Consider the following 14,826-nt stretch of genomic DNA (forward strand, 5'->3'; position numbering starts at 1 on the left):
CTTGCCCCAGCCTTCAAGAGAATTGAGGAATCATTACTATCTTTCACTGCAATCTATAAGACTCAAGTACGAGTCAAGAAAATTCCTTTTTTCTTCGTTTCAGGGGTATTTTTTGTTGTTTTCATTAAATTTGACATAGTGATGGAGATGAGGGTGCCCATTTCCTTCCCTTTTAAATACGTGACTTTCTTCTTCCCTTAACTAAAACATGTCTTTGCAAGGAAGGCCCCAGGAAGAGCTTTATTTGGACAAGAATGGGACTGCTTTATCAAAGGGAGGGAAGATTGAAGTGTGTGAGACAGAACGAGGAAAAATGTGGAAAAAAAGAGCCCAGCAAGTCTTACTTCCTACAGAGAACTGCGGTCCTGTAGCATGTGCAGTTTCTAAGGGTCTAAGCAGTGAGCTTTATACAGAAAGCACACACATTTGACAGCTATTGTAAACACCCTCCAGCCACAGTAAAACACATCTGTTTTCAGCTGTGCAGAGGAAGAGCTCGTGTTTACTATGGTGGTGACCCTTCCCTGTGTAAAACTTATTGACACCCGCTGGACATGTTCATTGCTAGGTCCGTGCCCTTCATTTGGAGCCAGTAATGCTCCTCAAGTTGGAGCTTTCCAAATATAGCCCTGACAGCCTAGTTCTGAGAGCCCTGGGGAAGAGCCTTGACTACTTTGCTAATTGATGCTGCTACACCAGGGAGAGCCAGCACTGTCTACAGCAGAGTTTTCCCTTAAAGTGGACTAGGTCAGTTGGATGGTAATTGCACGAAGTCAGACAGTAGTTCTCATTACCAGACCCTTGTTCCCTAAATTATTACACGCCCACAACAGCATTATTACAGAGGGAAAACTAAGTGCTCATGTTTTGCGGGAGACCAGCACTGAAACCGCATGTGTGAATTTAATGTCTTGCATAGTTTCAAGCTACTTGGAGCTAGCTGATAATCTAGTTTGGCTTCTTGCATAACACAAGATGTGTATTTCCCTCAAGTAGGGGACAGAACAAACTGTGCTCAAGAACCTGTACTTTTATTAACAGTATGGCTAGCATTTTGATAATGCATACGAATCAGAAAGGATCCAGTCTCCTTTTGATGGCCTCAAAGAGATGCAGAATTTACCACTTGCTACACTGTGGCTTCAATTACCTAAACCCAGCCTAAGTTCTCCATGGGGACACCGTCTCATTCAGTACACAAGACAAATTCACTTAGCTAGCAGCCACTCAATATTTTATTTTTGCCCTTTCTATTTGATGCATAGCCATAAAAAAGCCTTGTTTACTGCACATTATTCAAGCTCTATTCTGAAGGCAGAATGATTAATTTCTTTACAGGCTTTTCTGTAGTGCTCATCAGATGCTTTGAACTTGCTATGTGCAATTTCCTAGCTTTTGGAAAAGCACAGAAAGGAATGCCATTATGTGGCATCCTAGAGCTACTGCCATGCTTCACATCAGCAGGGATAGACCAGACCTTTGCTATCTTAGCTAGCAGGTGTAAACCATTGGCTGCACGCCGAGCCAAGCTAAAGGAGATGAGGCACACACTTAAGCAAGTGATTTTCACTGATATTTGCCTGCACCAGAATGGAAAGATTCGGGATTTTAAGGAGATCAAAGGCTATGCAGTAGAAGTACTCTCACAGGTTCATGTTTCTATGTGCCTCTCATAACACCAACCCCTTCTAATCCATCCTTTCCAACATGCCCACCCTTTTAACCATACATCTCTGCCTCATTTATTAACCCAGTCTCACTCTTCTCGCCAGTCCAGCCATAAACAGTGTTATTACCTCATTGTATCTAATTTGCTATCTTTATTTCTATTATTCTCTTTTGAGTACATTTTTTCATTAACTTGCTCACAGAATCAGTTGCTGTCCCCTGAAATCCTCATCTCACTGACTTCTCTGCCTCTTCCTTGATTTTACTCCTTGAAGCTTACAGGGGATTGAGGGGAATGAGCATTCACAGACTCTTTAGAGGTTTCAGAAATACATATCTAATAAGCATATACAGGATGTGGTTCTTGAGACTGTAACTTGGACAACCTCAGGGATTTTCTTAGGGATGGTAAAAAGCACATTAATATGTTATAAAAACCACTTACTCCTGACAAAACCTGGGGACATTAAAGCACTATAAAGAAGGTGTCACTGAAACCTCTAAACTATTTTCTCTAGCCTCATTTTCAGAAACAGTTAAGCCATGTTGGGTGACATTTTCCAAAGTAAACTGGGCCAGAGCAGATGTGCATCTCAGAAAATGTTATTCCAAATGACTACAGTTTCAGAAAATTGCAAACAAGTGAAATGGGAAGACACAGTATGTGGCTTTGCTCATAAAATAAGACAAAAATGAAAGCTATTTGTATCATGTTGGCATCTAACTTGATGGCTGCTTTGATACTGGTGACTTGTCTGAAGTCATGATACCATCTGAACAAAGCACATCTTCCTATCTTCACAGATTTTGTAAAGACTGGATCACAACAAAGCAGTATTATTGCCCCATTAAGCATACAAGTCTGGTATATGCATAGCTGTTTTTTTGCTCAACTCCTGACATATGCATGAGCTATTCATCTGCTGGCTGTGCACTGAACTTTCATTATTACAACTCTCTCGTCTCTTGCCTGTAGGTTCTACGATTTGGTCTCAATCATCACTTCACTGTACATTTGTCCTCTTGTGCGTTGATACCCTGTCAGTTTTAGGGCCGCCTGCAATCCTAATCAGGCCCAGATTTGTGCTAGGGAATACAGATCTGCTAGCAAAGACTTAAGGCAGTCACTGGGATATAGAATTCCTGTAAAAATTAAACTGTTCAAGAAAGTCTTCTAAAAATCCCAGAGAGACCCGGTAAGGGCTATGATTAATAAGATACGTCATTGAAGAAGTATGATTAGAAGTTCTGATTTCATAAGAGAAGTGGGTTTTGGGCCTCCACAAAGCTCCTTGTGTAAAAATAATAAATAATAATAAAAAATGATAACAACAATTTGAAAGCTATCGGCCCTGAGTCTATAAAAAGGTTTGTTCTGGGGACGGTGCAATAGAAAGAATATTTGCCACAAAGAAATGTTATAAAAACAAAACAAACAAACAAAAACCACACAGAAATAAACAAATGTGGAGTCACTGTCCCTACAAAAAGGTTGGAGTTAAGTAGCGGCTTAAGACTATAGTTTTATCAGAAGCTCATAGTTTGTCTTCGTTTGATTAGACACAAGATTTCAATGCAAGACTTGCAAACACTGTATTTATCTATATTCTATAGATACTTAGTTCAAATCTTCCAAACATCAGTGCACTGCTTATTTAAAATGCGTAACAGTTAGTAGGAAAAGCAGCAAAGACAATAAAGCAGAGAACTGACTTCCAAAACTATCAAGCATTTGTCAATTAAAATATTTACTTTTGACACAAGTCCTAATTAGTTAAAAACATTCAATCCAGTCTTAAAATAGAGGTTCGAGCTACCCAATTTATTCTTGGAACAGTCACTTGCTTGTAGGATTAGGAAGACAATGGCATCCAGAGCAAGCACGAACCCTCTCCCCTCTTATTACAGTTAATCAGCAACATAAATACTATAATGGAGCTGAGCCCCTGCAAACTCACCAGGCTGTGCATAATTTCGACTCCAGCTGGATTCACTGTGAGTGCCTCATCATACAATTGCTTAGCCTCCTCCAAATTGCCTTTCATCTCTGCAAGCCTCCCACGCATGTACAGTACAGCATGAGATGTGGGGAAAAGAGTAGCTGCCTCCTGGATACAAAAGCCGGCTTCTTTGAGATGGTGTTGTTCCATGAAGAGTTCAGCTGAAAAAAAAGCACAAAAACACCCTACCATTAGCTGAAATAATTCAGGTACCTTTCTTCACACTAATTGCATATCATCTCCCCTAAACATTAAAACACGAGGCCGTGATCCTGCACAGTGCTTACTACTGTGGTTAAGGTTTACTACCAGAAGCAAGTCATTGAATGGATATTCTGCTACATTAAAGGCTCTGTACAGACATAGATGGACCTCTTCAGGTGTTGACACAGGATAGCCTTAAGGATATACCAGAGTGCTTCCTCAATCAGGATGTAAACACGTACTCTACTGAGCCCTAAGGAAGCAGGGCTGGTAGCCACTTGGAGCCATTGTACGTGTTTCCAAATAATCTGGGAAAAAAAGAACAGAATAAGCCATCACTGTCTACCGATTAGTTTAAACATGTCAGAGTAATAGGATACATCTGACCAAGCTGGACATTAAATAACTTCTTTAAGAGAGTATTTCCATATTTTAAAAAATGATTAAAAGTGTTTTTCTCTGCTTACTTGTCTAGTTTATGAGATAGCTGTGTCTTAAGTTTTCGGAGTCTCCATTAAAATCAAAGGCTTATATCACAGAGACTTATTTATATTTTGTATTCACAAATTTATCTCCTCACACATACTCTACAGAAAAAGAAAACAGAGCTCTTGGAAGAGACTGCTCAGTCATCTGCTTCCTTCAACTCTCAGCAACCATCCCAGTGGTTTTCTTACAAAGAAAAAAAAAAAAAAAGTAACAGGCATACTGATGTGCTTGACTGTCAATTTGTTTATCACATCATTTTTCATGCTAAACAAATTTCATAACGCATCTCATTGTTTAACATTTCTCAGTATTTATTATGCATTAAATCCTGGGAGAAGGCTTCAGAAGTGATGCTCAATTTTCACTGACACACATAACTGAAAAGGGAAATTGTATATATATATGTGTATACATGTATGTAGATAAAATAACTGTCTGCACAGCAGCCAGTGCTGTTAGGTTCTTAACCTGTTTGTGTTCTACACATTATCACTGCAAAAGCTCAGTGTTTGTCTCCATTTATTTTTATTTAAACTGATGTGGCAATGCAGCAAATATTGACAGTTCAATAGCCCAATTCAAAATGACAAGTTCAGGCTCCGGAGCCAGATAAACAATTCTGAATTTAGACCCAGTCTCGAGCGCCCTGACTTTTAAAGGTAGCGAAGTGTTCTCAGGAAGTCTCTGTGAGGGGGGGAAATCAGCCTGAAAAATTAGGCCTCTCGTATAGCTTTGAATCTCTGCCAGCCTCAAAATGCCAGGAGGGCCAGATGACTCTGGGGACTTGGCATGCCAACACGGAGCTTTCTGGGTGAGAGGGGAGCAGGAGAGCATCTCAGCGGCTGTCCTGCCATGCCATGGGAAGGCTCCTCCTTGGCCCATCCGACGTGAGACTGGGCCCACAGACAGCTCTTCTCTGGCACATGAAGGATGACTGTGCACTGACACGGCATCGTGGCCTTCCAGATCTGAAGTGCTCCTTCTGGAAGAAGGGTGAGACATCATCGATAATAAGCTCGGCTATTTCTTAGCCATGCCTGGTTGGTGCTACAGATAAATGTCATTCTCTACGGCTGCCAACTCGAGCAAAACAGTTCCTCAGTAAGAGCTATACCCTTTAAAAATGACTCATATACATTTCTGTCTGGTTAATCTTTACAAAATCTCAGCGTGCCTCCTTTCCCTCGACTCCAAGAGGGTGCAGCCATCTAATAACAGAAAGCAAGGCCGTGCAACTTGACAAGCTGAGTATGTGCACAGCCTTATTCCAAAGTTTGTGGGAGGACAGCATTTTTCTTGTGCTTCCCAGGGAACAGAGCATTTTTCCTGCCAAGTGCTGCGCAGCAGCTGATGTTGTGCATGTGGTAGCGATGAGGATGGGGATGTGCAAAGTGACGATTCACAGCCTGAGGACGCTTCGGTTTGCAAAGTTAGCACAACCCTAGCAGCACAAAAAGAAGGGGCGAAATCCCGGCGCTATTTGAAGTCAGCAGAAGTTCTGGATACTGCTGTATTAAAAACTAATAGCAACTAACAGCACAATGTGACCTGTTTCATTTCAAAAAAACCATCAGGAGCAAGGGGGTTTAGATGTGAAATCATGCACAGCCTGTGATTCAATGCATAGAAAATGGAGAGTACTTATTCTTTCTTTCAACGGTGCCTGTAAATCTTCTTCAGTAATAACAATTATTTAGAGGAAGTGCAGCAACACAGAATCTAAATAAGATCTACAAATTGTATTTTATGGTACGGTAATGTAGCATATTAAAGCTCAGTCCATTTCTTTGCAGGCTCAATAGTCAATAAAAAATGATTTAATGGTGTGGGAGGCCTAATTTGCATAAAAAGAGAATGAGAGAGGTGCCTTTGGGTTACAGGAGGGACGGAGTGCACCCACCCAGCTAAAAATAGACATTTAGGGAAATCATTTAAGCCTGCATTAAAATGGGTTTTCTGTAAACTCATTTTTTACTTCTATTGCATACTCATTTTATTTACAGATGAACAAGATACACTTACGTAACGTGGAATAAAAACCAAGCTAGAGGCAGAAATCAAAGCCAAAAACCAAGGATTCATTAAATTTATCATGGTAATACTCCCACCTCCTCAACAGTACTGAAAGTACTGAAATGCCTGCCTCTGCATTACCTGGGTTAGCAGTTTCCTTTGGATTATTTAGGATCTCTCCTGGCATCACCTAATCATGCTGTACAGAAAAACCTGGCCAAATTAGCAGCCCTCACAAGGAAGTTCTGTCACAGAGCCGTGGCACCCAGTGCCACTCCAAAGCAGACAGCAACTCCTCCAGGTGAAACAGGTATACAGCAGCATCTGTGATTCCCACTCTGTGAAAGGCTCGGTGCTTCAGGAAAACCATTTATGAACCTCCAGCTGTTGGACTACATCATTCTCGGTGCTGGCATTCTCTGCAGCTTTGAATCCCAAGGCAATGTTTGCAGGCTTCCTTGCCATCTCTCGCTTAACACCATCTTCGTAAAAGCTTAAACGAGTTCCCATTCTGTTCTGAGCTAAGTATTACCAACAACTCTCTGAATGCTACACAGCTGAGAGATGATCATCCTGGACATACTACTTCCTCTATTAGCCTCTCTGGAGCAATGCTAGAAACTGAGTGCAGGTGATCAGGGAATATTTGATCATTTTTGCTTACACACATGGGCTAAGACAGATAACACGGCGTGGATGTGCAGACACAGGATGCATTGTGAGCTGTTTCCTTTCCTTTTCTACTTGAACCTTGAGCCTACACCCACTGAGACCAAGAGCAGCTGTCCAACTGATTCCAAGGTCCAGCCTGGCTTGATTCATTTCTTTCCCAGATCCACCTTACGCTTCCATTTGTGCTCTCTCAGTACTGTCCACCCTTCTCTGCCATTCTTCCAAACAAGAAGAGTCTTCTCTTGTGGCTTCAGCCTCTTTTGTCTTGATTTGCAACTACACTTCCAACTGATACACCAGTCTTAATGCTGGTCCCAGTCCCTGCAAGCAGCCCACATCTCCACTCAGATGTATAATTAGCTCCTAACATGAGCTTCTAGTTCTTCCAGCTGTTTCTGCTAGCATTTAGGCTCATCTACAGTGAAGATCCTTAATCAAGTGAGAATTGCCAGAAGCATATCATCTACTCACTCACCAAAGACCAGTAGCAAATGTACAGAGCAAGAGCACTTCCAGAAGGCTGACAAAAGCTGGGTCTCCTGTAGTCAGGCTCTTTTTTTTTTTTTTTTTTTTTTTTTTTTGTCTCCAGGATAAATTATTTGACAGAGCTCTGTAAAGGAGCCCATCTGAGAAGCAACAACAGAGTAATCTACTCATGTCTGCATCACAATGCTAGTATAAGGAACAGAGTTGTCTGCCATCACCTTGAACATCGACTATTCTCTTTTTCTTAAGTGTTTCACAGCAGCGTCAAGAGTGATTGCACTTGTCACCACAGAGGCAGCACCAACTGTAATTCTAACCAAAAAAAATAAATGGATTTGAAATGTCTTTCTGCAACGTGAAGCACCCAAGAGTTAAAATCTCATTCCTTACAAATCAGCGTTATCCAAGACGTGGCACTGAACTCCCACAAGCAGGCTGCTGCTCCACATTACGCTGCTCTGTGTCAGCCACGTCACCTGCTCTTGCCCACCCCAGAAATGGAACTGTGTGGTGACACGGCCAGCGCCACGTAGCCAGCTGACCAGCAGGACGGCACACCGGGAGGCAGCCCTTTACACTCAACAAAGGTGAGACTGCCTGAGAGGATGCCTGGAGAGGTGCTTTCTGCTGCACAGAGCTCATCTGCTTTCAGAAGCTATTAATACTTGTTACTGCAGCAGCCCTCAGCCAGCTGGAAAGACCCACTCCTCCGAGACAGCTCTCTGATCAGCGAACACAGAGCTATTACCATGACAAAGGGTTCTCCCTCTGTCTTGCCTTTCTGTCAGATGACGTTTAGTCACCCTCCCTTATTATGACACAGCCGTGCATGCAGACGTTTGACAACTCGCCGGCAAATGGGATGGAAGATCGTTCAAGCTGTATCCCAACTGTTATCGCTTCACTTGATGCAAACCTTCGGCACAGAAATGAACAGAACCTGCTACGTGTTCCCGTCCACGTGAGCTCAACCACTTACCCTTCTGAATGAGGCAGTAGATGCATTCTTAAAGGCTGTCTTTGCGAGCAAACTGGTAGCTAGCTGGAGCCCAGGGACCCGCTTTCAATTTCCGAGCTTCGGGTCTCCCAAAAGCTGAAATGGCAACTGAGCTTCTTTATTTACAAATGCAGCAGTAGAGTGAACATCTCTGGAAGTGACACGGAACTACCACAAGCTATCCTCTATACTAAAATGTGCAGTCAAGAAGTTATCTGAAATACAATAAACCCCGGCACGAGATAGCTGGTTCCTTTACGTGAAGCTGGACCCCGCTCACTGGTGACAAAACAGCTCTGCTCCACCTGGGAGAGCTGGCAGGAGTGGCAGACCACTTTTTTTAGGCAATAAGGATGCCCCTGAGAAAGGTGTCATAAAAACGCTTCTTTTCAGAAAGTCAGCTTTTTTTTTCACCCTCTCTTAGAACAATTATTACTGGCTAAAGTCAAAGAAAGGACTTCTAAGCCTTCATGTTCCAGCTTGGTCAAGCATAAATTCCTATATTCTGTCCCTTGTATAGATAGACACCCTGCTGCTTTTTTCAGGCCCAAGCATGCTCTATTACTTGCCCAAATGGTACCAGCAGCCGAGAAATGCTAGGGGTTGGTACCCTCTGTCATTCTCTGGGCATCACTGGCAGTGCAACAGGTTCCTCTCCATCCGCTGGCTAAGGAGCCAGAGAGTGCTCAGCAAAGAGCACTGCTAGCTGCTGCCTTGGAAGTGCCTGTTCACATTCACGTTTGCACGGCCCAGATTTTGAGAAACGACATGTGCTTTGAAGCCCACCCATGCCAATGGATTACCAGACCACAAAGCTTGACATCCTGCTCCAGCAGTGAGAAATATCCAGAAGCCTCAGGAATGGGGGAAGCAGTCCAAATGCCCAGTCTTGATAGGAAGCCAAGAATGCTTTTGACTTCTTGAATTCATTGTTAATAGTAAATAAATGAAACCAACCTGGATAGTGTAGATGAAAACCTAGAAGCCCCCTGAAGACATCTGATTCAGAAGAAATGGGGAATTTGGCCATCTTTAGGCTGCACCAGAAAAGACAAGGCCAGAGCTTGCTAAATGGAACCAGGAGGCTTAGCAGAACCCCGGCTGGCTTCTTAGCTGCACCAGTAACATTTTAGAGGGGACCAAACCAGCTCAGTTCATCATTTTGACCTCCAGCGTGAAGCATTCCTAATCCCTCCTAGCAAGCAAACGCTGCAGGACAGCCATCATTGCAGTACACCTTTATTCCCCTCGGTAACAGCTCTGGAATAAAATACTTCGTCCTGTTGCCCCTCACCAGGGTCTGGTTTCTCGCACTCCTCTGTATCACCGTAAAAGCCACAAAAATCAGCAGTGCTTATGGAGCTCAGAAATAATAATAATAAAAAAAATGCAGTAAATGGGGAGCTCTAAAATTTCAAAACACTTTTTTATTAAAAAAAATAATAAAAATAACACAAGGAAAATAAAACTAGAATTGCTTCAACAACCTGCGTTGCATCACAGGAGAGTATCTGACCCCAGCTATTCTGCAACGTCAGTAAAGATGTCTCCCCAACCTGATGATAAACACCTTTAATATCAGAGCTAATAATTTGAGGGGGGCTTAGGACTGCTAAAAGCTGAGGGAGGGGTGAGCATTTCATTACGTATGAGCAAACAGTGCAAATGCAAGCTGTGCTGGTGAGCTGCTCCCTTTGCTGTCCCCGGGCTCCGTCCCTGCCCATGTGCGGCTGTGCGGCCGCAGGCCAGCCGGGGCTGCAGATCCCAGCCCACTGGCCCCTGCGACATTTTCTCGTGGAACAAAGCCCATCTCCTCTAACACAGCTTTTTTTTTTTTTTTTTTTTTTTCCCAGGAATTGGCCCATACTGAATAAAATAAATAAATCACAAGCGTTTTGTGAAGGGAAAAAAAAAAATGTTCCTGCTGTACATAACTCGGGGGAACAGATGTTTTTCCATTAGCTCACTGTTCCCTGCTACATTGGCTCTCTTTACATTTCTTGTTTAGGGCATGTTCATTACAATATTTTTTCCTAGCTTGTAGCATGTTCCTGAGGCAGCAGGTAGCCCTCTCCAGCCCCACTGTGAATACGTGGATAGTCATTCGAGTGATTTTTCTTTAAATGCTCCTTTAAATTAGCTTTAGGTCTACCTGGTGAGGTTTGCAGCCTGTGCTTAGCAGGCATTTAGCCAATCTTAGATCAAATTACCAGACCTACTTTGCTGTGAGTGGCCATATTTGGTAAAGTATTGGGCCAGTCAAGAAGCTAAATTGTCAGATATAAAGTACTAGTAAAGACAAACAAAGTGGACATTGTAGTTAAAAGTAAAGCTTAAAATAATAGAGCAACAGGAGCTGGAGTATTCAAACTCTTATTAAAACTGGCTTGCAGCATTCTAAAATACTCCACATAAATAGAGCACACAACAGTTATTACAGCCTGGAAACATACTCATGCATACTTCAGATAAGAAACCGCTCATTACCAAAAGAGCTTAAAACTACTTCTTTTCAGTACTGACACACTTTGCTCTCTAGGTCAAACGTGATTTTGTAAAAATGCAGAATGAAAGTAAGTTTTGGTCATAAATTTGAACCATTCCAAATATATTTTCCTTAGCCAAACATCATGATTGTGTTTTCTAAACAGAACGGAGGACTACTGGCATGATTCTGAAAAGAAAAAAGGGAGCAGGAACAGCTTCTAGGTCAGACATCTCTCTTGGTAGGAGAAGCTGGATAATCACCAGTAATCTCTAGGATTCTCCTTGCACTTCCTTCTGCAAGAAGAGGTAGGAGAAGAATGCCATTAAAGTTCCTTTTCTCCTCCCAAAGTTGACTCAAGTTCTCAGTCATTGGAAAGCAGAACAAAGAGAAAAAATGGACACAGGGATCGCATGAAGACCACACCTCTCCTGGAGCCGTGCACTGCAGCACCCTTCCCCAGCGCTCCTTGCAGCAGGACCCTGACAAACGGCTCTGTCTCAGATTTGGGGCCAAGAAGAATGTTTAGGTCTGTTAATGTAAAAACCCAATGAAATGACTCTCCTCTTAAGAAGCCATTACATTTCAAGAAGATGCAGAGGGCTGGGTTATTTTTAAGAGGGACCAGACAAGCTGTATTCATCACAGCCTTTGCTTGCAGAGCACTTGAATACAGCGTGCCTCCCAGTATTCCCCAAATCATGCCTGCTCCAGGGCAGGGACAATCTCTCTGGTCTTTGGAAACCACAGACCCCTTTCTCTTCCAAAGCTAACTGTGGCTACCTGCGGGGAACGGGAAGATCTGCAAGCCCACTGAAGAAACATGCTAAGTTCCCTGCTGCAGATGACTGTCCTCCCCACTGGGACTACAGAAGGGTGGCCACAGGAGAAAGTGACAATTCAGTTTTATGTAGGTATGTGAAAAAGGATAACGGGACTTACTCTAGAGACCACAGAGATGCATCAAGCAGCTCTTTGGCTGCTGACCAGAAGCTACAAAAAGTTAGCTTGCCAGATCACCAAGACAAAGTTCACCAGACACTGCTGTACGGAAAACTGAGGAGCAGCAGCCATGTATGCAGCACATGTGGACTTTGCAGCTGCACTTCCAAAGCTGCTCCTTTATTAGCTTTCCTACATAACTGCACTGTTCATAAACCCAGAAGTTACAGCTGAGAAGTCTGTGCCCTCTTAGCACAAGATAACTATCTTTAGCACAGCACAGAAGACTAAATATTTGGGGAGAGTTCACAGCCTTGCCTTCAGCCACTGTTAATGGAGTGCACGTGTTCTCGTGCACTAATTAAGGGATGCACTAACTAGGAGATGCATTAGGAGCAAGGAACTTGTGCACAAGGCAGGTTAGCCCTGGACTCCTGTTGCAGCTGTGGATGGAGGGCGATGCTGTAACCATTCCCCCATCTGACACCACCTGATGACTACCACACACGAACGGTCCCCTTGCAAGCCCACGTGCTGGCTGCCGGAGGGCTGTAAGACCAGCCCCATGTAGCTGTGGGATCGCTTGCTTTGCATGCTTCTTTCCAACATAAGCCCAGAGAGCTCTGCCCGATCAATCAGCTGGCACCATTAAGTTCTCACGCCCTGGGACATGACGAGGCATGGGATCTCTAATGGCTCTAATGGATCCCTGAAAGGTTCACAGCCTGTGAACCTTCTACATCCATATCCACACACAGAGACATGGCCCGCTGCGTGCTTCTAGTGCCTGGGAAAGACGGATGCTTTGTTATAAATTTACTGCAGGACAAGGTTTAGAAATTATAATGGATTTATCTAAAGATTTATGAGTCAAGCAAAAAAAAGGTTAAAGTGTTAATAACAATAAAAGCAGCAATATGTGAGTCTTTTCCCAAAGGCAGACAAACATTTTCCTCCATTAAGAGATAGGAACCTGAGGTATGAAAAAGTTAGGCAACTTGCCAAGAGTCACAGGATGAGTCATTGACTGAAAAAGGACAAGTCCCAGCTAAACCCGACTGAAATCTACAGCACATCGATGTGGCTCTTTCATGAATACGAAGTGACTCTGGGTGCAGGCAATGCTAATTGTCTGTTATTCCACAGCTGTTAACCTGGGGGTGAGCTGGAACACAAAAGCACGTGACAACCTTGTCCGTTTCTAACCACATATTTCTGTATATTTGGTTATTTATGAAATATCTCTCTTTTGGAAGTTATTAACTTATAACTACTTCTGCTTTCCCCTCCTTCTAGATAGGAAATTCTGGGACAGAGGGCCAGTGATGTAGGACTATTCAAGTCAATAAGGCCACTACTGAGACCATTAAGCTGCATCCATAACAATAACTGACTTCAGTAATGAAATCACGAAGCAGTCACAATACATATTTTCCGAACATCAATCCTGATTCAAGTCGAGTGAAAAGCAAACATGAAACAAAACAAAGACTAAAAAACAGATAGAATAGGACAGAGAAGTTACAGGTTATAAAAATAATTTCCGCCTAAAAGAATTAACACCTCTGAGAAAAGCACACTGAAAAATAATTGTAGCAATTCACAGCTAGGTCACAGCAAGCAGTAGGTCTTTATTGCTTTTGTCTTTTCACACAGCAGTAAAAATGTAAACTGCCTAGAGCTATCTCTAGGATGATGGACAACAGACACCTGACTTCTCATCACAATAAACTGTGGTTGTTTTTTTTTTTGTTGTTTTCCCAGCAGCTTCCTCTGCAATCTTAAATCAGAAGCATAAACTGAATAAAGCAAAACCCTTCAGGTGATTTTGAAGCCCACAGTACATTAATGAAATTTACATAAGCAAATAAATAAACTCGTGATTAAATTAAAGGATGATGCGTTCCAAAAGGTAACTTCTATACTAGTTAGGCAAATTGTAACAAGTAGAATGTCACAGATTTTGTACCAGAACTGAAGTCAAATTGGTAGAAAATGGCCCACAAAAACAGCTAAAAATATATATTTTCTGAGAAGTAGTGTGAGATTGCCAGATTTTATGTGAGAATTGTCAATTGTACAGATTAGGTAAATGAGAATTTGACAGGTTCTCCTGTGTACAGAACAGAAAATTATCAGCAAGGTTCTAGTGGGCTCTGCTTTTTTTTCTTTTCTTTCTTCTTCTTGCAAATAGTAGCAGAGGCATCTAAGAAGCAATCACAGCATTCAAATGTAATTTCAGGTACACAACAGCGTGGACCAATTGTGGAAGAAAAGCTGTTTCTCTTAAGAGCAAAACTGCAGGGTCAGGATTCCTTTTGCCAGTCCCAAATTGCTGGAACGCAAACGGCAGAATGTGCTGTGCAACTCTGCTCCTCAACAAATGCCCTATATAAAACCCTTTCAGGAGTTTGGAGGTTGCCCCCGGGTAGAGTTCTTCTCACTGTTTTCTTTTCCCTTTAAAGAGTGCTCTGCCACACTCTTTGCATGAGTGTCTCAAACTGACATGCAAAACCTACAAGTCACTGGGAGATCCAAGCAGCCAAGGATGAAATGAGTGGAGAATTTTTTCTTGTTTAATAAATTTCACTGGAAACTCAGAAAAACTGGAACACTGTCAGTCTAAATACCATTTCATAGATTCTTTGCCTGTTCATTTTCCGCAAAATGTAAATAATTACTCCTATCAAATAACCTTCCTTAATGATGAACTGCTTACCCTCTTCATTTAAAAACACATTTTAATGATGCCTGAAGTTTTCTGTGTTATGGGAAAACAGAGGTGAGCTGAAAAATTGCACTATTCCTATATTTTGTTAGATTTAATCAAGTGGTATTTCAAAAAAACAGGTGGGGTAGATGGGCAGATT

At 42.4% G+C, this 14,826-nt stretch overlaps 1 protein-coding gene across 3 annotated transcripts in view; it reads right to left on the bottom strand.

Moving 5' to 3' along the window:
• The window catches only part of TTC7A (tetratricopeptide repeat domain 7A), a 183,934-nt gene that overhangs the window by 51,989 nt on the left and 117,119 nt on the right, over positions 1-14,826 (bottom strand). For all 3 annotated transcript variants that reach the window (XR_014691589.1, XM_084514860.1, XM_084514861.1), the window contains one exon: positions 3,627-3,829. Coding sequence is in view for 2 of the 3 variants with exons in the window: in XM_084514860.1 (XP_084370986.1) it covers positions 3,627-3,829 (203 nt within the window). In the remaining variant the exon portion in view is untranslated. The remainder of the gene's footprint in view (positions 1-3,626; positions 3,830-14,826) is intronic.

This window comes from Aythya ferina (assembly GCF_964211825.1).
Source record: "Aythya ferina genome assembly, chromosome: 3".
Taxonomy (NCBI): Eukaryota; Metazoa; Chordata; class Aves; order Anseriformes; family Anatidae; genus Aythya; species Aythya ferina.